Consider the following 24,641-nt stretch of genomic DNA (forward strand, 5'->3'; position numbering starts at 1 on the left):
CCCTACCCTCTGAGTTTATGAGCCTTAAACTGTGTGTGTATGTGTTTGTGCTTGTGCCTGCATGCAGGGTCTGGAAGCCCAACTATTGGGTATTGTGGTGCGTAAGGAGCGTCCAGATCTGGAAGAACAGAAAGACACCTTGGTGATCAGTATTGCTTCTGGCAAAAGAAGCCTGCAGGAGCTTGAGGATGAGATCCTTAGGTTGGTCAGCGTACTGCTTATCTTAGACTCTGTGACATTTCACACATATTTGTTATACATATTTTCTTCACAATGGACAAAAAAAATTGAAGTGGAATATTAGAATTGTATTAAATTGTTTTGTTTTTTTTCATCATGTTTTTCATTAATTTATCAGCCACTGTGACAAAGGCCTTGCTTGTATATAAATCAAGTGCAGGGAAGGGTACAACTACTATTGCTACAACCACCTAGTTCTGTTAGTCCTTTACACATGAGACACCTATTAACACCTTACCCAGGTCAGGTGCCATGCACAATAGCAGGCACTTTTAAAAACAAAATACAAAGCAACACAAGCCATGCCAAGTATTTATAGCATGTTAGGTAACCCAGATTCCTTAAAGTCCATGTAAAGTAAGAATAAATATGTGTTCTGAGTTTGACATACCACAGAAAAGTGTGTTGTTAACCACCATGCCAAATTTGAATGATTAAAAAAATTGCCAAATATATGAAATTTGTGTAAAACTCAGCCTTTTTCTCTGCTACCAAACGCCGTGGGAGTGTCCACCAAGTCCGCTGAAACTCCGCCCCCTACCAAGTGTCACCTGTCAATCAAAATCACCACCTCTACCTGAAACATGGACACTATGTCTGAGAGCTTTCTGCTGCTAGCTCTGCGACTAACTCGGCTGCTAGCTCGGCGGCTAGCCAAGCTAACTGGCTAACTGTAGACTGTAGTAGTAGTAGTGTGCGCTGAATGTATTTATACCTCTACAGCAGCAGGGGCGGGTTTATGCTAATCACCGCCGCATGCTTTTCAGACCCACCCACTAAATCCTGAACACAGAAATCTTGGAGCACAGTTTGTGAAGCCTAGCTCCACAATTCAAATCTAAATGGTTGAAATGCTTTTTACACCTTTTTTACACCTTGTGTTTAGAAGAAAAAGTCTGAATTCACTTTACACGGTCTTTAAATGCCATGAAAATTGAGAACATTGCTAACACAGCAAGATTTATGCTGGGAAAAACTTTTTGACAGCTCCTTTAAATAATAATTTATTAGTTTTCATCTCACAGCCACAAATAGCAATGGCTTACAAACCATCCAGGAACACAGCAGCTCAACAATATGAACCTGACAAACACACACAGTACCTCCTCCTTGTTCAACTATAGTGTGTTTTTCTTTTAAGCAGATAATATTCTTTTATCAGGGAGTCCACCAAGAGGTTGTTTTTCAGCCTATGAATGAAACCCACACATTTCTTCAGTTATTCTTTCAAACCTCAAAATGTTAATAGTCTTGGATTCTCAACTACTTGTTATCCAAACATTTTCAAATAAAGTTTCTTTGGTTATTATTATTGTCAACATTGTCTGTGTTGTAAAAACCAGTCCATATTTACCTGACTACATGACCCATGTTTGTTTGTGAATGTTTTTCTTGAATGCTTTCAGTCCCCGGTGTCATGTGTGTTTATGTGAAGGTTTTTTACGTTGCTTATGTGTGTCCACTCCACCAGGCTGCTGAATGAGGCGACTGGCTCACTGTTGGATGACGTACAGCTGGTGAACACCTTGCAGACATCCAAAGTGACGGCTACTGAGGTTTCAGAGCAGCTGGAGAGCAGTGAACAGACCGAAATCGAGATCGACTCTGCTCGAGAGGTGTGTCTCTGAAGGGATTAGTAGAGGTGGAGTAATTAGAAGAGAGTAGAATTTGCTGCATTTCAACTTGCCTTGTGATAAATTAAATACTTGTGTTTTGGTGAAACAAAGTAAACAATTACAAGCCATCACTGTGGGATCTGGAAAGTTGTGATTTAATTGATTAAGCAAATAATGGAGATATTATGTGCATTTGCATGTCTCTTTGGCATACAGTATGATAACAAGTACTCTCTTTTAACAGGCTTACCGTGCATGTGCCCAGCGAGCCTCAATCCTCTTCTTCATCCTAAATGACATGGGCCGTATTGACCCAATGTACCAGTTCTCACTGGATGCCTACATTAACCTGTTCAACCTCAGCATAGAAAAGAGCAAGCGCAGCCACAAGCTGGAGGAAAGGATTACCAACCTAAACGACTTCCACACATATGCAGTATACAAGTAAGCAAGGATGCATGGAGAGAGAGAGGCATTTTTCATCAATGCAAATCTCAAAAATAAGGTTTGTTTGGGTGAACAGAGAAAGCTGTTCAAATAAAGTGAGCATCATACTGCATTTAAGGTGTTTCACTGAGATTTTAAAATATAAAGTATACTATACTTCAAAAGTTACTATAGCATCATATAGTGAGCAGTTTTGTCCTTGATGAAGATGTTCATGTCAAGCCTTCTCAGCCTTCTGATATGGAATTTTAATTTTGTGATGTAATCATTCAGAATAATAGACTGTTGGTGGTTACTCTACCTAACTCAGTGTGTTTATGAATCCTTTTACAGGTACACGTGCCGTGGTCTGTTTGAGGTCCACAAACTGCTCATCAGCTTCCAGATGTGTGCCAAAATCCTGGAGGTAGCTGGCAAACTCAACATGGATGAGTACAACTTCTTCCTTCGAGGAGGACTTGTAAGAAAACGCAGAAAGACACACACAAATGTGTTTTTGTCTAAATCATTTCTTTTTCTTTGCTAGTGAATACTGTGATGAATGTATTGGTTGTTTGAAACACTGATCGAACGATATTTTGACTACTAATCAATAAATGTGTATGTGATTTTAGGTACTTGATAAAGAAGAGCAGATGGACAACCCCTGTACCAGTTGGCTCGTAGACTCCAGCTGGGACAACATCACTGAGCTGGATAAGCTGCCCAACTTCCATGGCATCATGGTCTCCTTTGAACAGTATCCCCGAGACTGGAACCTTTGGTTTACCAGCGCTGAGCCAGAGAACTCCACACTCCCAGGTCTGTATAGTATGCTTTGTGAAAGGGTTTTTATTGTTTTTGTATTTTCATTTTCTTTGGCTTTTTATTACTGCTGCAGCAAATTCTCACAGCCAAAGTTGAAGTGAGCTCAACTGGGAGTTTAGGTGAGAGAGAGAAAGACAGCTTGTGTGCTACTCTGCGTTGACATATCTGAAGTGTTTTGCTTCTGTGAGAATTTGGAACAAGAAAAAGAAAGCAGTCCCCTGCTGTGTGTGTTACTGTATACCCCAGTGTTGTTGAATATGTTTCCTCTGTTTTTGTTTTTCTGACAAGTGAGGATCTATTCGTTGTTGATTCATTAAAGGGGAACAAGAGAGTGTGTGGGTTTGCATGTGTGTGTTTGTGTGTGTCTTCTTCTGCCTGGTTTCATCAGTGGGAATTAGATTTGACAAAGTTTAGCTCATTATGAATATGATCACACAAGGATTTTACTGCTGCCAAGACTTCTCCCCTCATTACATCCTTTGTTCACAACCCTTTTAACGTTTTCACCCTGCTGTATTAATCCACATCATTTTAATCATATATCCACCCCTCTTGTTTCCAAACTGCCCTCCATTAAACCATGAAATCCTTCCTCTCTGTTGGTCCTCCGTCTAGGTGACTGGGAGAACAACTGTAATGAACTCCAAAAGATGCTGATAGTGCGTTCTCTGCGTCAGGACCGCGTCTCTCTTTGTGTCAACTCCTTCATTGTTAACAACATCGGCTCTCGCTTTGTGGAGCCACCTGTTCTCGACATGAAAGCTGTGAGTGTCAGCTGTCAATCCTTCTTGCTTCTTTCTTGAGTTTTAAACAACGTTGAATTTTATTGAAACAAATGTTCCATACGCGTCGGTTGTCTAATTCTGTTAGATTTATACTTACTTAATGCCATGCCATGACAGCCCATTGATTCTCAATTTCTTTCTCCTTCATTGTTGACTCTACTGTCTCTGTCCTGTCTGCAGGTAGTGGAAGAATCCTCAAGCAGTACGCCTCTGATCTTTGTTCTGTCTCCTGGGGTGGACCCCACAGGAGCTCTGCTGCAGTTGGCTGAGGCCTCTGGCATGAGCAAAGACTTCCATGCTCTCTCTCTGGGCCAGGGACAGGCCCCTATTGCCAAGCGCATGATCGAAGAGGGTATCAAAAACGGTATTGCACCAACCGCTCTGTCTTTCTTCCTGCTCTTCAGTGCTATCTCAGATACATTCTGTTGTTGCAGTGTTATTTTTTCCACCCGTGTTTAACAATGTGTAGAAAATACTTGAGTGATGCTTTTTCCTCCTCTTATGGTCACCAACAGGATTATCCTGACACACAAATACATCTTGCACTGACATGAACAATATGCACAAGTGATATTAGCTTTAAAGATGCTATATGTAAGAATTAGCCACCTGTCGAATTCATAATCCAAACAAGGAAATGCACAGTCTCACCCACAGGTCTTGTTTTACCTCTGTTTCTACCACTTCTGTCATTCCTGCCGATCACAGTTTCTAACCAGAGGCAGGTGGTAGTGGTGGTGGCGATAACGATTGCTTGCCAAGAGCTTCAGCCATCGTTGCATTTATAGGAGAGCTCTCTTTTTCTCTGCTCAGGTCACTGGGTCTTCCTCGCTAACTGCCACCTCTCCCTCTCCTGGATGCCTGAGCTGGACAAGCTGGTGGAGCAGCTACAGGTGGAGAAGCCCCACCCAAACTTCAGACTCTGGCTCAGCTCTTCACCGCACCCTGAATTTCCTATTACTATCCTACAGGCCGGCATCAAAATGACGACTGAGCCACCAAAGGTGCATGCCTGCACACACACACACACAACAGAGACATACATGCAAAGCACACAGTGTGACATAGTAAGGGACATTTTTATAGTATAACTGTGTATACAAATCCTCTACAAATTGCACACTTACTGTATGGAGCCATGATTTTAATTGTCTATATTATAACACTGCACTGTGTGGCCCTCAGGGTGTGAAAGCCAACATGAAGCGTCTGTACCAGGTCGTTACGGAGGCTCAGTTCACCCGCTGCTCAAGACCCATCCTCTACAGGAAGCTGCTCTTCTCCCTGTGCTTTTTTCACAGCATCCTGCTGGAAAGGAAGAAGTTTCTACAGCTGGGCTGGAACATTGTCTATGGTTTTAACGATTCTGACTTTGAGGTTGGTGATGATTACTGAATGATGCAGTGACAATAATCATGATGTGGTTGTATCGGATGGAAACAATTGATTAATTAGAATTTCTGCGTGGTTGATGTTTTCCTATACATCTACTCTAAATCACAAATGTACTTTTCTCAAGCAGAAAGTTATTTCATATTCTGTCAGAGTGGAAACCAACTGGACTAATTGATAATGACAGTCCAGACTAAACTCATGTTAAAATGTTTTCCTCTCCATTGCATCTTTAACATTTTGAGCATTATGGTTTGCCCTTGTCTTGCATTTCAAAGCCAGTCTATAAGATCATGCTCCCATACTGTAGGTGAGTGAGAGTCTGCTAAGTCTGTACCTGGATGAGTATGAGGAGATTCCCTGGGATGCACTGAAGTATCTAATTGCTGGGGTCAACTATGGAGGTCATGTCACAGATGACTGGGACAGACGCCTTCTAACCACATACATCACTGACTACTTCTGTGATGGTGCCATCAGCCAGCCCTTCTTCAAGTAAGACACTAACACACACACATTTATTTTGTCACAGCTTAATGTATTATTGTATTTACATACTCTAGAAAATGTATATCTGTACAATAACTTAAGTATAACTAACTTTAACTAAATCCACATTTTATTTATATTATAAATAATATATACTGTAATGACTGATATGTATAAGGCTGCCTCTCGTCCAGTGTCAGCTGAGATTAACTCCAGCTCACCTGTAACCCTATAGAGGACAAGTGGTATAGAAAATGGATGGATGGATGTGTATAATATATTATAATATATATTATTTATGAAGTTATTTGTTATTCATGAAGTTCAAACATTGAAAGTAGGTCATGTATTGCAGCCAAACATTGTTTTCCCCTTGTAGGTATACATTGTGACTGTTCTTAGATAACAGAGGCCATTAAAACTCCCTGCTCAACCTTCTCATGGTAACAGTGTGCCAGCACCACCAAGTGGACCATCAGATTGTTACAGCCTATGAGATTCAGACACACTGTGGCATTACGCTGAACGCTCACAGGAACACTTTGTCCTTGTTTTTTTAGTTTTTAGGTTTTTTTTAGTACTTAATGACACATTTATCCATATATCCATCTATTTCTAACCAACCACCCTCAAAAGAGGGGGGGGGGGGAGGGGGGATTTTTTAATTGTATTTTTTTCCTCGGTCTGCTCCCACTCAACTCTGACTGCTCACTGCAGAAACCCCTTTAAAACATTTACTTCACCAAAACAACACATGCTGTACAAATAAACTGTACATATACATACAGTTTAGTGTATATATATATATATATATATATATATATATATATCAAGAATAAGCTTTCCAGGACTCTATTCATACAAACAGAACAGCTGCTGTGTCCTATAGTTCACACATACTGCAGTGCTACCACTTTAATATAGGGTAGAACAATAAAACATTCATTCAGTACACTAACAATCATGTATGTTTCTTTTGTCATGGAGGATATTATAAGGGTTTTGCATTGCTGTACTTTCATTATTACAGTGAAATACATCAGATAAGATGAAACTAATCTCTACAGGGGAATGAGGGGTCATTTCATTGGTGGTAAGATCAAATAAAAACATGATTTAGAAAAAAATAAAACTTACACTGTGTGCTAAAATTTAAAAAAGCTGTTTTCCGTTAAAACAGTACATAGCTGCAATATATTTGTTGACAGCATCACAGTTTAAATGCATATGTACATCACTAGCTATTTAGATTATTGAGTATACAAATGGAGAATGTTCAGTATGTCTAGAATATGCACAGATAGTGCCAAAGTGTATTGTCAACTGTTCACTGTCAAATTACAGTGTATGATATCATATATCACCTCACTTCCAATCAGGTTGTCACCTTTAACCTCCTATTACATCCCACGTGATGGTCCTCAGTCCTCATACAAGGAGTTTATCAGCATGCTGCCGCCAGCAGAGCACCCTGAGGTGTTTGGCCTGCACCCTAATGCCAATATTGCCAGCCAGATTGCTGAGACCAGGACGCTGTTTGACACCTTGCTGTCCCTGCGACCCCAGGTTTCAAGCCCCTCTGCTGCAGGGGGCGGGCCCAGCCAAGAAGAAAAGGTGAGGGGGAAACAATAGGGTAGCTTTGGAGGGCAGAAATGTGTAAATTGAATGGAAATCCACAGAATGGCGTATGATAAGATGTATAACATTCAGATAATACACTCACACATAATACCCAGATTACATGAAGGCATCACTAAATCTCAAAATGCACAAATAGTCCCAACCCACATAGTTCTCTATATTACTCAGTCTGCATATAGACCTGTATTATGCAGGAAGTAACACTAAGGTCATGATCAGGTTGAATGCTATGACCTAGAAAACCGGTGCAACAAGTTGCATACTTGCATATTTTAAATGTTGGCAGTAATGTGATCAGTCATATACCTTATTGTCATCTAGCTTTCTTAAAACTTCTGAGTAGTCTTCATCACCTCTGTAGTGTTAAGTGAAGTCAATCGTTCAGCCCAGACAGACATAATATATACCATCACCCCAAATGCTCTATCACTACAAGGTGGTTTGTTTTATTACCTTTAGTGTACCTTTTTGTTCTCTTTCATGAGATTAGTTTTAACCTATGGCTTTTTTCATAGTTTTCTCCTTTCATGATGGTAAAAGTATAAATAACCAGATGTCACATTGCTGAGGATTCTTTCTTCTCTTTCTGAGAGTTATGGATAAAATCCTTTATCACCCTGTATATCACAGCATCAGTATTCTCAATTGAAAAGCTGTAAAGAGAAGATAACCAGACTTAGTATTTGATGTCAAACATGAACTATAATACAAGCAGAGATATTAAAGGAATAGCTACTTCAGTATAAACAGTATGACATTGAAAGGACCAATAAATCCTGCACATTGTCGATCATTTATACTCATTTTATTAATGAGGTTTCATTCTGCAGACCTTCGTCTGCCAAGATTCATCAACATGATAAACAATATGTCAAAATCGCTGACTGTTGACTGTGTGTATCATTATATTGCTCAATCCAATTGTCCAAGTGCAAGTTTGTTTATTCATTATACATTTAATCTGCCAATCAGGAGAAAACCTTGCGAGAAGCACATTCTACAACTTGATTGTACTTGTGTGTCGCTCACTTTCACAGTGCTTATGTGGGTCACACATTTTCTTGCATAGCAGCTTTAAATACTGATCTTCCTCTTTAACTATTGTTCACTTTGTGCCACAAAATGTCTGTGATTGTTAAGTATTTGGTATGGCAGTAGTTATCATCTTGATAGTAGGGTGAACCCATATCTGCTTGGGTTTGAGGCAGAAGGTTGGAAGGTTGTCAAGGACTTTAAGTTGTTTAAGCCTGAACTGATTAAATACTTGTGTACAGTGTCTTTGTAAGTTAAACTGTCTCATAAGGTTTTTCACAGTACATTTCACTTGTTCTCCCAGGTGATGGAATTATTGACAGATATTCGCGGGAAGATCCCAACATTGATTGCCTATGAGAGCACCAGAGCCCTCCTTCAGGAAAACCCTTCACCTCTTAATGTGGTCCTGCTGCAAGAGATCCAGAGATACAACTCCGTGCTGAACACAATCATGTATGAACTCTGTGTGTGTGTGTGTGTGTGTGTGTGTGTGTGTGTGTGTGTGTGTGAGTGTGTGTTTCTGACGTTTTTTGTGTGTCAGTGCTTCTTTCTTTGGGTTTGCCGATCTAAATCTCAGCTGGGCGTGTGTGTCATACTGTACCTCTCTCTTTATAACTGCAGTTTTGTGTCATGTAGAAATAATGCAACTCTCAAATGAAGAGAGCTGAAATGTAATAGATTACTCTAAGTATGGTTTACACAGATACAACTAACCACATGAATAAACCAGGAAATGGATTGATGGAATTCTAGATAGGGAATAATGTAAGATAAAGAGAAGGAAGCACATAGTACTCCTAACATTCAGCAGAGGGGGCAACAGACCTATGCTTACTTACTACATGATTACTTACATTGTTTCTCAACCTGAATGAGGCGTTTAAGCCCACTCACACTAGTGTGTCTGATTGAAATGCATACATCAAAACAAACTGCTAATTTTCAAGGGAAACATGCAACACATGGAGGCATCAGCACCAAAGCCGCAAAAAGGAAACAAGCCATGCAACAACAGGAAGTGAAGAAAAGTTTAACTTTATGCAAATGGCTTAAGGCATGTGAGCACCACAACGCAGGCAAAATAATAGTGCTTGTATCAGTTCCTTCAGAAAACTATCACAGCTAATCACCCAGTCATAGCTGAGTATGTCAAAAACAATTTGAGGTAGTGTTCCTCTTTGAACCTGTATGTCTGAATACTATGAATATTAAACACTACACTATACACTACAACAAAAGGGGATAAAGATCATAGATTTTTTACTCTAACTGTGTATGTCTGTGTGTTAGTTCGTCCTTAGTGGAGCTAGAGAAAGGAATCAAAGGCTTAGTGGTGATGTCATCCAGCTTGGAGGAGACCTTCCACTGCATCTATGACGCCCGTGTACCACCACTGTGGGAGAAGGTACCAGACACACACACACACACACACACACACACACACACACACACACACACACACACACAATAAAGCCATACAGTCCTCATATAACATCATCTTTCAAAACAAGTTCTTTTGAAATTACAGAAAATAAATTAACATATCAACATACATATATATATATATATATATATATATAGATATATATACTTTACTGCCTTAATCAGTGTGATTGTGCAATAGCAACTTCTTAACTACTCACTAATAATAATAATAATATATAAATAATGGATCAATAATGCACATACATGAATGTGTGATGCAAATGTTCACACTGCATATGAGATACACATGCAGTATGAGAAGTGAGACCTTTTTTTATTTCACTTCATAAAGTGGACACAGACTACAACACACATTATTGTACTGTATAACCTAATCTTGTCCAAGTATTTCTTTGTGACAGTCACAGGTAGTGTATTAATACAGAAAATTGGTTAATTTTTTCATTATTTAATCTGACTTCATTTAAGGTTCTTCTCTGTACAACAAGTACAGTGCTGCCAGAGAGCAGTTAGAGTTCAGTGATTTAGGACTTCTGTGTATTAATCTTTGTGATTCTGATCTGATCTGCCCAAATGTTGCTCCCTTCAGCCAGTCAAACAGCTGTAGGCTTTTCTCTGTACTGACTCACTGGTCTGTTATTAAAGGCGTATTTATCCATCACTCTGCCTGGCTGCACAGACACACACTTATTGTTCTCCTCTGTCCAACCTCAGACACACACATACACACACATACACACACTCACAGGGTGATGGGGCTCTGGCAGCATTCCAGCTGTAATTCTGTCCTAACGCTCCATTCTGGCTTCATTATCACTGGACCTCTCTTTACAGTGGAGAGAGAACACAGGGTGCTGTCAGCCCGGGTCAAGAGGCTAGAAAAGATTCTGGCTACAAGTCTGTGTGTGTGTGTGTGTGTGTGTGTGTGTGCGTGCGTGTGCGTGTGTGTATGTGTGTGTCTTTGTGTGAGTGTATGAGTCAGTGGAATTTGAGTGTGTGTGTGTGTGTGTGTTTCTTTGTGTGAGTGTAGTTTATGAGTCAGTGGAATTTGTGTGTGTGTGCGTGTTTGTGTGTTCGTGTTTGTGGGTGCGTGCATGTCCACTGAGCAGGGGTCATTCAGGGCAGTCCGTGTTTATATTCAAGTGTCTGATTCTGCCCTTAGTATGGACGGTGTATTAAAGCTTGTATGCAGATGCGTGTGTGCGTGTGTGCATGTGTGTGTGTGTGTGTGTGTGTGTGTGAGTGGCTCTTCATCAGGTGGAGCATACCTTGGTCCTCGGTGGCAGAACAAAGCCAGCGTCTGTGGACTAATCGTAGTGTAATAAGCAAAGTAAACCTTCCAAGGCCTGCTCCACTTTCCTAAAAAGACCCTGAGTTCATTGTGCTCCAGCCAGAGGCTTATTACTGCTAGATGTATTGTATGTGCATGTACGTGTGTGTGTGTGTGTGTGTGTGTGTGTGTGTGTGTGTGTGTATCTATTTCCTTTTATAGGAGTATTGGACAGCTATTAGTTCTGCTGCCTCCAGCTGAGCTTCTCTATTCTCCTGGCCACTTGTAAACTAGACAACTCTCTCATTCTCTCTGTCTCTTTTTTTTCAATCTCATTCTATTTCTGGCCATCATCCATCTCTTCTCATTCACTTTGTCTTGCTCTCTTTTTCTTTCATGTTGTACACTTTGGTCTACTCACAGTCTATTTTGTCTGCCTCACTGTCTGCATCTCATTCCCTTTATATCTTCTATCTTCTTCCATCCTTTCCGCTCTCTCTTTTTTCCCTCTACGTTTTCAGCCTCATCTGGTCCAGACGGCAGCAGCATCCCCTCATAGATTCGCTGTCCTCCTTATTTATCCCTCCATCCCTCTCCTCTCCAACCCCCCTTGGCATGGCAGCCTGTCATTAGTTCTGAGCTCACAGATTCATGGCTTTAATTTTGGCCTGCCTGCTTCTCTGTGTTTGGCCATTTTGTATCTGATTTCTTTACAAGCGTGTGAGTGTTTAGTGGCTGTGTGGCATATGTGAATGTAAGAGATTTCTGAGGGAAAGGCGTATCTGGTATATGAATTTAGAGAGGGAATGCACACGTCACTGTATGTAGAGTCTATGTGGACAGTCCCTTCTGGATGACGAACATGCAAAAATGCTTTCATCCCCCTAAGACCACACAAATGCATGCATGTGTATGTATCTTTGTACTTATGTGTCCTTATGTTTGTTTTTAGAAGGGTTTCGTTTGTTGGGTCTTGCATATTAGCTAAACAAAATTAATAAAAAACGAATTGTTGGTGGCTTTCCAGGCCCTTAGCACAGGCTCTGCGCCCATCCAGTTTATGTCTGCACATAAGGATCAAAGAAGATTATGAAAACAAACAACAGTAAGCATAAAAAATAAACAGACGTGCAAGAGACAAAATCATTTTGTCAATCTTGACAATCTTCCAACAAAAGTAAGATGTGAGAAGTAATCCAAAACAAGACACCCAGTCCTGTCTGCCTGATTTGCACAGGCATGGATCCTGTTGACTTAACCCTCAGCCAAGAAGTCTGTCTGTGGACTAGGATCATAACTACTATATTGGTTAAAGTTGGTCACATTCTCAAAAAGAAACATATATAGCATAGAAAAAAATTGGAAATTGGATCTATAAATCTGTTCAAATGCAACAGTACTGTAAATAAGAAATATAGTTGAAATATACAAGTTTAAGAGATTAAAGAAGACTGAATTTACAGATAAATATATGGGATAAGGATATAGTATCTGGATAAGGGATAATAATAGATTAGCAGGATTAGCAGTGGACTCTCTCACAGGGTGTCAAAAGTTCATAATTAAGTTTGATACCAGGCCAGGTATCACCAGGCTGGACCCAAAGGGGAGAAGAGCCAGTGCAAAGATAGTTATTTTTAACAACAAGAGAATGGTAATATAAACCAATTACAATGTAATGAAGGCAAGGCACAAATAGTATCCTCTGTAATACTAAAACTCAGAATAGATCTAATTTTATCAGTATTCCTGAAGCATGAGGACTCTAAAAGAGGTCTCCTGCAATAGTTGTTTGGTCCTTTTTGGCTTTGAAAGAGGACCAATACAGACATGCTGACAGATTTATGGCAGTGCTCCATGGCACCTTACATTAAGGCAGTGCCTGAATCAGACAAAGCAGGAAACACACCATTATGTATTAATAGTAGCTTGTTTTTTATGAGACTTCACAGTGTGGGGACTGTGTTTCAGCAGTTCTGTTTGGGACTATCAGTGTAACTGCTGCTTTTAACAAGAACATGTGTGAATCAGCTGACTAACAGAAAATGTGTGAGTAACTTTGTGAGGATTTTTTTTACTTTGGTATGTGTGCAGCAAATACATTTGTAGTTTTAACTTTGTGCTCTGTAAAATTATAAATGACATCTCATTGTTTGAATGTGTTATGGATTAAACGGTTAAACAATTACTTGGTAAAATAAACAAAGCAATAAATTAACTGATAATGGAAATAATGGTTACCTACAACCTGAAAACAGATGTGTAAAATGTTTAATTTATATCCTAGACTTGCTCCCACTAATTGTTACATACCTCAGAACCTGTCAATATGGTTGTGTACCTGTAGATTCCTGTGAATGATCTGTGGTTCCATACAAATCTTGTGTATTGGTTATATAATATAAAATCAGCCAAAGATAGTACAGTAGAAGTTGATATCAATATTATCAACAAGGTTTAGCCATAAGTCCACACCTTACTCATGAATTTTTGCACAATCCTCACTCCCACACCCTTCCTGCATCCCTTTAGACGTGTTGATAAGATCTACAGCTGCCATCAGCTGGGAGCATGAAATGACTATAAATTTGCCATGCATTTTTCTCTCACACGCTCTCTTGCGTCACTGTCTCTGTCCACTAGGCGTACCCCTCTCTGAAGCCCCTGGCAGCGTGGACCAGGGATCTTTGCCAGCGAGTCGATCAGTTTGCACACTGGGCAGAAACGGCTCAGCCCCCCAACTTGTTCTGGCTGTCTGGCTTCACCTTCCCCAACGGTTTCCTCACTGCTGTACTGCAGTCTTCTGCTCGACAGCACAATGTGAGGGGTTCACACAGTCACACGTACATAGGCATGGAGACAGTTACTCAGTGAAACAGCACATTAGGAGACACTGCTTGTTTTATCTTGTCTTCTAGATGACCATCATTTAGCACACATACTGTAATTCACACATAAAACACACTTTTTCATGCAGACACACATTCTCAGACATAAGAACCACACATTTTGCCATGTTTTACATTACATTAAAACACTATTCAATAATCTAACAGATATCTATTCACACGTCACTTGTTTTGTATATTTGATTAATCAAATTCTAATATGCTCCACTGAAATGAATAGAAATGTTTGTTTAGTCGAGTAATAGAGACAACATCTTCTCCATCCAACAGTTAACATTGTGTTAAACTGTTTCCACAGATATCAGTGGACACACTGTCCTGGGAGTTTATAGTTTCAACTGTAGATGACAGCAACCTCCTTTATCCGCCCAAGGTGACCCTCCACACACTTTCTCTTTCTATTTCCATAAACCTGCCGTCAGACCAATTTTTCTGAGTCATTAGCTTTCAGCTGTCATCACCACTTTCCATCACATTTTTCATTTCTACTCAAACATTGATTCACTGTGGGGGTTTTCTCAAAGAATATGTATTTTCATTCAAGGCGGCATGCCACTTTATGCCTCTCTCTCTCCCCATTCCTTAAATTCACTCTTGCATTTTAATTTTTTTATGAAGCAGGTTTACAATCCAGATTTAGACAGTGGGGGGGAAATGTTTTCTTTTGTGTAATTGCTCCCACTCCACAGTTGCTGTCATTGTAACTCTTCATTTCTCACGCACCCTTAACCTTATTTTATTCCCCTTGCATCAACTATTCTGTGCCTCCCCATGTTCCTTTTTCCCATTTTCCCTCCCCATGCTATTACAAAACCACTGCACACTTCCAGTCCTTCCTGTCTTTTGTGCTCCTTCTCTCTTGCTTCTTTTTAGCTCTGACTGTTTCCTTCTGTGCAAACTGTTCCTTTCCTTTCTCGCTGCTCTCTCCCTTCTTCTGTCATTCTCCTCCTTCCCTTCCCTCTTTATCCTTGTGTTTTCTCACTTCTCTCCTCCAGCCTCTCATCTATCCACCATCTTTCCCTTCTCCAGTTTTTACCTCTTTCTTCCCTTACTCTCTCCCTCATGACCTACCAGTCTCCTCTCCCTTCCACCTATCCCACTCTTTTTCTTCCTCTCCTATTCCTTTCCTTATGTGTTCTATTTTCTAACTTTCTCTTTGTCTGTTCTATCTCTCCTCTCTCCTTCCCCTCTGCTGCACCCCTCCCTTTCAATTCCTCTCATTTTCGTTACCTAATTGGCATGGCTGTCTGTCATAAACATTTTTTTTTTCAAAGCTGTATGCAAAATGTCACCTCCAAACACTTGTTTGTATCTCTCACCCTCTCTCATCGCCCCCTCCCTCTTCTTCCTTGTCTCTCCACTCATGCCCCCTCCTCCCTGCCTCTCTCGTGTCCAGGATGGAGTTTTTGTTCGAGGATTGTACCTGGAGGGCGCTGGTTGGGATAAGAAGAACTCGTGTCTGGTGGAGGCTGAGCCCATGCAGATGGTCTGTCCCATTCCCACCATCCACTTCAAACCTGTGGAAAACCGCAAGAAGATGGCCAAGAGTGAGCTGTTTGATATGGGCTTTGTCTGGGATTTCATTACTCCCTCCAACTGTCTTTCCATCCTCTTATCATGTTTTTTTTTTTTTTTTTTGGACCTCTTTCTTTGATCTCTTGTTTTCGCCATCTGTTCATGTGTATTCTGTGATGTCATGCCCAGTGTTTAGTCTCATCTCTGTGCCTCTGCCTCTTGTGTGTGCAGGTATGTATCTGTGTCCTTGTTACTACTTCCCTGTGCGTTCGGGCGGGGCGGGCCGAGCCTCTTTTGTGGTCGGTGTTGAACTGAAATCCGGAGCTGTGACCCCAGACCACTGGATCAAGAGAGGGACTGCTCTTCTCATGAGCCTGGATAACTGAAGGCCTTCACACACACATATACATACACACACACCCTTTGACTGACACTTGTTTCTACTAATGTTTAATATTCATTGTTGTCATGCTATTTATTTTGTATACAATTCATAAAAATTTCAACCATATATCACCATGCTTTGCCTCTGACACTTAATTCTTGACTCTGTTTTAGACACACATTATATGATATCATCTGTGTTTGTGGCCTTAAGTTTTAAAAGGCCACAAGGCTGCAATAGACAGGAAATGAAATGTTACATTTATACACAATGTTACTAGACTTTCACACCTGGTGTTTAGCAGTAAACGGACTGAGTCATTGTTTGACACTTTGAAGTTGGTCTGACACAATTCTGGCAAGGTGTCTGTCTCTTCTCTTTCTTTTTTTCTGCCTTTTCTCTGCTGTCTGCTGACAGATTACTCACTCCGCTCCACAGACCTGCATCAGTCTTTCCATGCTGACCCCCTTCTACCCTGCAGAAACTCAGACATCCACACACAGGCACATGCAAGCTTTACATAGTATAATATTTTCTGGCTTTGTACATTTATTGACCAGACAGTCCTGGAAATTGCAAATCACTTTAAATCTTCGAGAAAAAGTCTGTTTCTGGTCGTTTTTCATCTTTAAACCAGAGAACGATATTTTCATTTCCTTTAAAATTAGATTCATGGTTTGACACACCCAGATACACAGTAGTAAACACGCACACATGCAAACAATACAGTTAATCAAGGTGAGGTAAGGGATATTTTTATGCTAATTCACATTTCCCTCAAGCTGAAAAAGAGGACAAAAAGAGAGAGCAACTGAAGGAGAAATGAACCTATTCAAACAAATGAATTCTAATGAAGCTTTACAGACAAGACGTTTGGAGTCGCTCAGAGTTGTGGGAGAGAAGGCCCGGACTTCCCCACTGGAAAGGACTCAGCCCAAACTCCTGAAAGGGAGGGAGAGAAAAACAAGAGAAGGACCCTGGAGAAAGTGAGCCGGGAGGAAGAATGGTCCAGTAATGAGAGAGGAGAACCAGAGAGAGGGGGGCCTGAGTTCAAGGTTGTATTCAGACTTAAGGATTGTCCCCCTGAAAGACCAAACACAGACTTCCTCAGGGTTTAAGAGCCTCTTTATCAGACCCAGGTCTCTCTCGCTCTCTCTCTCTCTCTTTCTGTGTGTGTGCATGTACACTGGTGGTCTCTGGTTGGGTGGGAGATGGAAGGGGGGGCACTCATAGCAACATGCTGAATTTAAATTCAAATAGGCTTATTCTCAGGCGCGGTTCTAACACAAATATCAGGCTTTAGTAGGTGTTTTATGGATAAAGGCTTCAGTTGAAAAGAAGTAGGATGTAAATGTGGTATGGAAACTTTGTTACAGGGTGGCGATGATCTTGCCTGTCTGATAATTGAAGACGACTGGTGTGTTCCAGGACCGTAATACAGTATCCATCTGTGTATCCACTTAGTAACAGTACTAGGAGCTCTTGTAAAATTCCTGTGTTTTCAAAGAATGTTTTGGACAATTTTTTTTTGAATGTCTGTGATGAGAGAATCCAAATATTTTCATGTAAAGGAGTCCTGAAAACTACACCAGCCTCTGCTCGCTACTGCAGAAGATAAACCAGTTGAGATGTCTAATGAGATTATACTGCCTCCTATGAAATGTATTATCATTCAGATGAAACCAATCTTCAGTTAACTGAATCTTTATTTGGGATCTACAAGCCTTGATGAGTCTGCCTCCTGCATTCATTTGATTACCCCACATTCTCTTACCCTAGTTTTCAGTTTCTAGGGAAATGACAAGGACTTGACAAGATTAGCAGACATCCCTAAAGCACAACTTTTGATTCCTCAAGTGGCTCTTGGCCCTTTAGTAACTACTTCCAACTGAGAGCTTGACTCTTCAACCAAATAGTAAGAGGGGGAAAACCTGGTGTCCAGTTGTTCCTCGTTGAATAGTAGTTGATAATGGAATTTGGGCAAGTTTTACAGTGTGTTTGCCAGTGACTGTGGAGGCGGGGCAGTTAATGTCCAAGACTCTTCCACCGAAAATAAACCTGCATGAGGGAAGAGAGAAGGAGAGAGAAAGGGAGAGGAGGGAGGGAGGAGGAGGAAGGGAATGAGCCTTTCAACGGGGACAGAAGGGAAAGAGTCTCCGTTTCAATGGAATAAAAACTGCGCAATTTCTTTAAGGACTGCCTGCTCAGATCGCGGTGGACCGTTCCTCTCCATGAAATGGATATCAGTTGTGTTTTTGGATGATTAGGGAATCCGTGCCTACTGCAACCCCCGCTGCCTTGGAGGCTACAGGAGCTGGCGAATTTTTACCAGATGGTCTTCAGAGGAGGAAAAAAAGAGCTGTGCAATCATTTAGAAAGGCGATATGACTGTGCAGAGATGCAAGATCAGTGACGAGTGATCCGTCATGCCTTGCCCATGGGCGAACACAGTCACGTTTTGCCAGCCTGGGCTGTGATCTATCTGCGTGTACAGTGCTCCCCGTGTCGACGTTTGCACCTAAACCCGTTATGGATGTTGAATGGGATTTCATGTTTTTTTTTGGAAGAGGGCTTTTAGGGGGCTGCGTCATCCATGGACGGGAAATGAGATGGACTGCTTTGCAGATTTTTCCACTATTCCACTGTTTTAACCGCGAGAGTCAGCACGGCACCTCCCCAGCAGATTTTTTTTGGATGGCTCATAAAAGGTAAGTATAACGCAGATCGGGCATGCATGCTGACATGTGAGGCTGCGCTGTTACCTAATTGTAACAGGGAAGAGCCAGAATGAGACTCCATTGAAAACAACCCGAACTACAGTATCCTCATCCTGTAATAAATCTAAAAGGACGCGATCAACATCACAGCAGGAAAAAAGCAACCCACTGTACAGTTAAGTGTCAGGAGTGGAGACTTAAATTCAATCAAGTCATTTAAAGTCAGGATTTTGCAGAGCAGCAACACTGCATCCACTGGAAAACAGAAGCTATATTAAAAGGAGTAATTTTTGCATGAGGAGATGATTCAATGGTGTTATGTAATTGCTCACGCTGTAATAAGATACACAGCTCTAACTTTACGCAAATATGGAAGATAAGTTTGGATACTGCAGCAGTTCAATACGGATGTGTTGGTGATTGCCGTTTTTGTCCCGTTTCCCCAAAAAATTCATATGGAAACTGGAGCGGGTGATGTCATGTTTTTACGGTAAGGAAGGAATAGTTTACGGGAAGGTAGGTCTGGAGTTGGTGATGTCGCAATCGCCTTGTGTTGATTTCGGTTTCAGGTTTATAAATGCGTGAAAAGGCGGTGGATCGTGTGCGTGGGTGTGATATGTAACGCCAGGCTGGGATATTATACCGATTGAGGGTTAAATAGCAGCTAAGTGGATGAAGTGCGTGCTCGCTGGCGTTGGAGGAAGGAGTGTCGCATTTTCTTTCTGAAATGTCATGTGGTTAAGTTGTGGCGGGTTCGCTACTATTTCCAGGAAGAGCGTTTGAATTTTCTTCTTTGGGATTTTTTTTTTCTGTCTCCACCCCTCTTGCTGTTCCAGTTGCACTGCATGCAATGTGCCACTGGGTGGCGCCATAGCACTATAAATGAGTCGGGCCTGGATCAAGGGAACTCCAGTAGGGTTGCAGTATTGATCATGAAAAAAACAGCTGGCACGTTTATATTTGCTTGTTAATAGTTGGAGTAAAATGAACTTCCAGTACAGATAAGAGTGTGCAGTCAGCTCCAGCCAATCCTTCCAGATGTGTCAGAGGTGAAGTTTCAGCCACACACTAGCAACCCTGGAGCAGGTAGGAAGTGCATGAATACACAGCTCAATCTGCAGTTATTGATATTGAGATAATATAGCAGAGATGACTATTGGTGCTTTAACAACATATTTGCACAATACTTTGATAAATAATCATCAGTAATATGGATATAATGACTTAGTGGGTAAAGATAAGCAATAGAGCAGCTACAACAGTCTGGTAAGTTCAGAAAATTACATCATTTTACTGTAATGCAGCCTTTAAAAGCAGGAAAAGACAACACTTATTCCATATCATGATATTATGATGTCCAAAATCTAAGATGAAAACTAGACTAACTTTCAACATAAAAGAAACATCACTTAAAAAGTCAATTAAATGTGTTATTTGAAATTGTAATGTCCACATTATAAAGTGACAAAGAAGATGTCAGAACAAATAATAAGTTCCCCTAAGTTATGAGTGTGTTGCTGATGGACTACTGTCCCACAATGCAGTGCAAGTCGATGAGCCTCTCACAGCTGCAATCAATTGAAAGTAATTATGGGCAGTGGTGGTACTGGAAGAGAACAAAACCAAATAAACAGAACTACAGCTTTTTGACAGATTTATCTTTTATTTTATATTAATTTTACAACAGTAGCAGCTTTCCAAAGACACAATTTGATTGATGTTCAGTAGTTGCTGGTACAAAAAGGTAAAGTGGCTTAATTTATATCATTAAATGTAAAACAAGCAGCCTCCTTTATGTTTATTATGGCTGTTTCGCAATCCATTCAAGTCTGGTGGCCAGCTCTTTCCTATGCATCACAGTGGACAATCGTATTTGTTATCAGATATTTAATTTATTATAAGGTAAAAATAAATGTATGTCCTGTGTTGCGAGTTAACTTTGTGTTACTTGAGTTACTCAGACTCTGATTCATCAGTTATTCCAAACATAAGCATCTGTGCCTATGTGGCGCTGAATTGACATTGACACACACATAAAAATAGTCATTTTCCATATCCACATATAAATTGTTTCATGGCTTCAAATACTGTTACCAGCCTGCTACTGTGTATTACTCCCTGTAAGATAGGCATTTATTTAATGTGAGTGTAATCAATAAGGGAAAAGCTTTTTCCTGGATTCACCTCTTCTTTGAACTTCATGAAAAGAGTAATTGCATGATATCATGTCTGTAGTGTGTATGCAGAATTATGTACATAGTAATAGTGTAGTCATATTTACTGTACAGTATCTCATTTTGCCCTCTAGATGGCAACATACTCGCAGTCCATCTTCAATATGATTGAGCCCTTTGTGAACAGCTGTTAACTTCTCACAGTGCAGTGATGGAAAAAGCAGAAACTGTGATCTCTCTGTATGCTGTAGCTATGCTGTAAAATAGTCTGGATTTTGGCAGCAGATGAAGCCACAATATAATCTGTGCTGCTGTGGCCCAAGTTTTGTCATATAAATAGCCAACATACAATTTAAAATGATGATACTCATTTTTCATATGGACACATGCTGTCAGATGTTATTCTCCACTTGATTTCAGCTTGATTATTGATTATCTTAAAGCGTCATGATCCCGTCTCTTCTCATACGTGTCTTTTCCATTCACAGAGAAGCAGTGAGGATCATGGCAAAGCACTGTCGTACTGAGTTTCAAGATCCACCAGCTCCTGACTGAAGCCATAAATACTGACTGGATGTCCTACCTACTGTTTGCAAGACCGTGTGAGATCAACAGCATGGCCAGTGAAGCTGAAGAGCACAGCCTTGGATTAGAAAACAATCTGCAGTGATGGTGAGGTGAGCTTCTAATTTTATTTGTAGCACTGAAACAGAATGGGTCACTGTAGTGTTAACTTCCCACCATGGTGTATTATGTATCATTGTATTGTTTAGATTGCCTTTTTCCTTTTAATAGGCTCAAAATATCTTTAAAAATCACTTAAGTCAGGTCCTTTCACTCATATATTAGTTTTGACATCAATTTGCAAAGTATTATGTTACCAAACCAACAAAATGAACATCTAAGATATCCCATAAAAATCACAAATGCCATATTTACTGTAGCTTTTGTGTCAGTTATTAGTCGTGGAAAAATGAAGTTCTTTCCTGACTGACGTGCAGCAGGTAATGACAGCAGACTAATTGGACTGATCCATTGTTTACACATTGACATGTTTTGCCTGCAGGGGAGCCATCTGTTGTGTGGATGCAAGACCTCACCTGCTCAGGTAAGACTTTTGACCTTTTACCCAGACTTGACTTGTCCTGCCTGAACACAAACCACAGTGAGACTTTGGATGTTTAGACCTGTCAGGATGTCTGTCGTTTCTGCTTTGTTTGTACAGTTGACGTGTTTTCGTCTGCGTTCCTTTTTAGAACAATGAAATGTTTAACAAACTCAAATGTACTGAAATACTCAACCAGCGCTTACGATGTGTTCATGTGCTCCCTGCGATATTGCGTTGTTTAACCTGTAGTTTAGAAGCTTTCCACTGAGAGACGTAGAGATACATGAATCCCTGCTGATCTGGCATCAAATCACTGTAGCTTTGGATAGCCTTATTAAAAGTTATTTTGTACTTTTTGTACTGGCCTGCTGTTTGCTTGTATTATTTGCCACGATTTGTTGTGTTTTCTCCATTTGTGACGTGGTGGGACATTTTCCAGCAGCTACCTTCTTTTCGTGCAACCTGTTGCTCCTATAAAAGTTCTGCAGTGTTGGATTATATTCACATGACGCATTGACCAATGAAGTTTTAAATGTAAGAATTGTACCTCAGGTTTTAGTAGATGTTTTTAGTAGACAGCAACTAAATTAATTGGGAGTTGGAGCCAGAGGCAAAAACACACACTTTGATTGAGTTTCACACATTCAGCACCCGTACTTAGGTGTCCACACACCTAACCTAACACCAGCTCTGATTCATTTTCACACACACAGCCCCTGACATACATCTCAAACACCCCCACACCCTTCTCACTCACAGTTTAAATCTCTCTCTCTCTCTCTCTCTCGCTCTCTCTCGCTCTCTCTCTCTCTCTCTCTCTCTCTCTTGCTCTCATGCCAACGTCTCCCAGGACCCCGCTAAGTCTCGCACACCTGGGGTTTTCCATCACTGAGCCTGCTCAGCTTTATTACATACATTTACAGCTGGCCATGAATCAGATCCATTACACACATAAATGTGCATTCACATACACACACACACAATCCTGTTTAACACCAAGTAGACACCCTCCATTATGTTTGTAGATGGATAGGCACACACAGACACACATACACGTACATATACACACAGGCTTTTCTGTAAGAAAGGATGTTACTGAGCGGAAAGGAGGAGGAGAAAAAAGAAAGCATTGTTGGAACCAGAATAACTATAATCTATGAATATAACAATAGCTTGTGGTTTGTATATATGAGAATGTACATGATGAGGCTAACCACTCACAGGCACCGTTAAATTTTGAGGACGTCAATGTCCACCATGCTTTTCCTATTAGCCTTTTTCTCTGTTCCCTGGTACCATAATAACTCTTTTGTAGTATTGAACAAATTAAAGTAAACGAAAACAAATGACCCAAAGTATCCAGATGAAGCAGAAGCAGAGTTTTAAATTCTTGAATAGAGATATTTGTTTTCCGAACTATAACTTTGATGGTTACACTCCAGGAAAAATGGATGTAGTCAGCAAAAAGGTTTACTGACAAACACAAACTTGATTCATCAATGAGACAGCAGTTACATATCAAAGTAGGAGTTGAACCACTGTGTTATTCAGGCAGCACACAGGCGACCTTGTCCATTGTCACACCACCACTATACAATTGTTTACTTTAACACCGTCTCCATGGCAACAATCATAAAGCCAGGTCAGCTCACCCGGGAAGACGACAGCTGTCTGTCCCTCACTGTCTGGTTATGAAAGGAGTGTTTCATACATGGCACGAGTATGAAAATAGGAGCAACACACTTTTCTATTCAGGAAGGCTTTTTCATCATAACTCTTATTATTATTTTCTTTATGTTGAGCAATATGAACAAAAATTGTGGAATAAAAGTGCAAAACAGATTAAATGTATCATCATTATTATTATTATTATTATTTTATGACCCAGTAGTTTCTTATCCAGCATCTTTGTTACTAGCATCTTATCATGTCATGTTGAATGACTGAGTTTGTTAATATGTTTGTGAGAGAAAGATGGTGTTACTGTGCATTTTCTTGTTTGGTATGGTTTCATGCCAGCGCTCAGAGCAATCAGTGCGAAAGCCCTCTATATTTCTATCTGAGACACACACACACACACACAGACACTCTCACACTTTAGACGTGGTGCCTTCTGTCACCTTCCCTTTGGGTTTGACTGTCATAGTGGATCTCATCTACTGTCACTATGTGTTGGAGCTTTTTATACAGAGCTACAACGATACAGGCAAACAATGTGCTATGAAGATAATACTGTATGTGGTGGCCAATAACACATGTTGCTTATTATGTTCCTCAAATGTTGTAGGTTTGTGTCTTAATTCACAGCCTTTCTGTGTTGCATTCCTCCTTGTGTGCGCTTTAATACCAGAAAGTCGACTTTAATACCAACAATAAATCTAAAGCCATGATGATGTCACCGTACTTGACTTGTAGAGCTTGGCAGCACCCTTTACACCAGGGTTTTGATGTTGGCTGGTTGTAAGTGAAATAATTCCATATGTTGCACCTGGGACTAGTTTTGTGAGGCTGTTTATTTGGACGGAGATCTAGTTAAAGACATGTAGATGAGTGGCATATGTTCAGCTGCACAATTTAGCTTTTCAGAGCATTAAGTCCACAGTCCTGCAGATGTTTAAGGAATAACCCACAAGTTTAATGGGTCTGACACATATGTCCAAAAAGG

At 40.5% G+C, this 24,641-nt stretch overlaps 2 protein-coding genes across 3 annotated transcripts in view; both read left to right on the forward strand.

Moving 5' to 3' along the window:
• dnah2 (dynein, axonemal, heavy chain 2) overlaps window positions 1–15,978 on the forward strand; it is a 61,760-nt gene extending 45,782 nt beyond the window's left edge. Inside the window, exons 71-87 of the mRNA XM_053343890.1 lie at window positions 68–201; window positions 1,712–1,856; window positions 2,101–2,300; window positions 2,637–2,763; window positions 2,918–3,104; window positions 3,726–3,874; window positions 4,076–4,259; window positions 4,709–4,899; window positions 5,081–5,272; window positions 5,598–5,782; window positions 7,156–7,390; window positions 8,754–8,905; window positions 9,743–9,857; window positions 13,812–13,988; window positions 14,376–14,450; window positions 15,474–15,624; window positions 15,824–15,978. Of these exons, the coding sequence (XP_053199865.1) occupies window positions 68–201; window positions 1,712–1,856; window positions 2,101–2,300; window positions 2,637–2,763; window positions 2,918–3,104; window positions 3,726–3,874; window positions 4,076–4,259; window positions 4,709–4,899; window positions 5,081–5,272; window positions 5,598–5,782; window positions 7,156–7,390; window positions 8,754–8,905; window positions 9,743–9,857; window positions 13,812–13,988; window positions 14,376–14,450; window positions 15,474–15,624; window positions 15,824–15,978 (2,754 nt within the window). The remainder of the gene's footprint in view (window positions 1–67; window positions 202–1,711; window positions 1,857–2,100; window positions 2,301–2,636; window positions 2,764–2,917; window positions 3,105–3,725; window positions 3,875–4,075; window positions 4,260–4,708; window positions 4,900–5,080; window positions 5,273–5,597; window positions 5,783–7,155; window positions 7,391–8,753; window positions 8,906–9,742; window positions 9,858–13,811; window positions 13,989–14,375; window positions 14,451–15,473; window positions 15,625–15,823) is intronic.
• Window positions 15,979–21,501: 5,523 nt separating this feature from the next.
• Window positions 21,502–24,641, forward strand: part of kdm6ba (lysine (K)-specific demethylase 6B, a) — a 94,201-nt gene continuing 91,061 nt past the window's right edge. For both annotated transcript variants that reach the window (XM_053343894.1, XM_053343891.1), the window contains exons 1-2: window positions 21,502–21,540; window positions 21,935–21,976. The gene's annotated coding sequence lies outside the window, so the exon portion shown is untranslated. The remainder of the gene's footprint in view (window positions 21,541–21,934; window positions 21,977–24,641) is intronic.

Source organism: Scomber japonicus, chromosome 22 (genome assembly GCF_027409825.1).
Source record: "Scomber japonicus isolate fScoJap1 chromosome 22, fScoJap1.pri, whole genome shotgun sequence".
In the NCBI taxonomy this organism is placed as follows: Eukaryota; Metazoa; Chordata; class Actinopteri; order Scombriformes; family Scombridae; genus Scomber; species Scomber japonicus.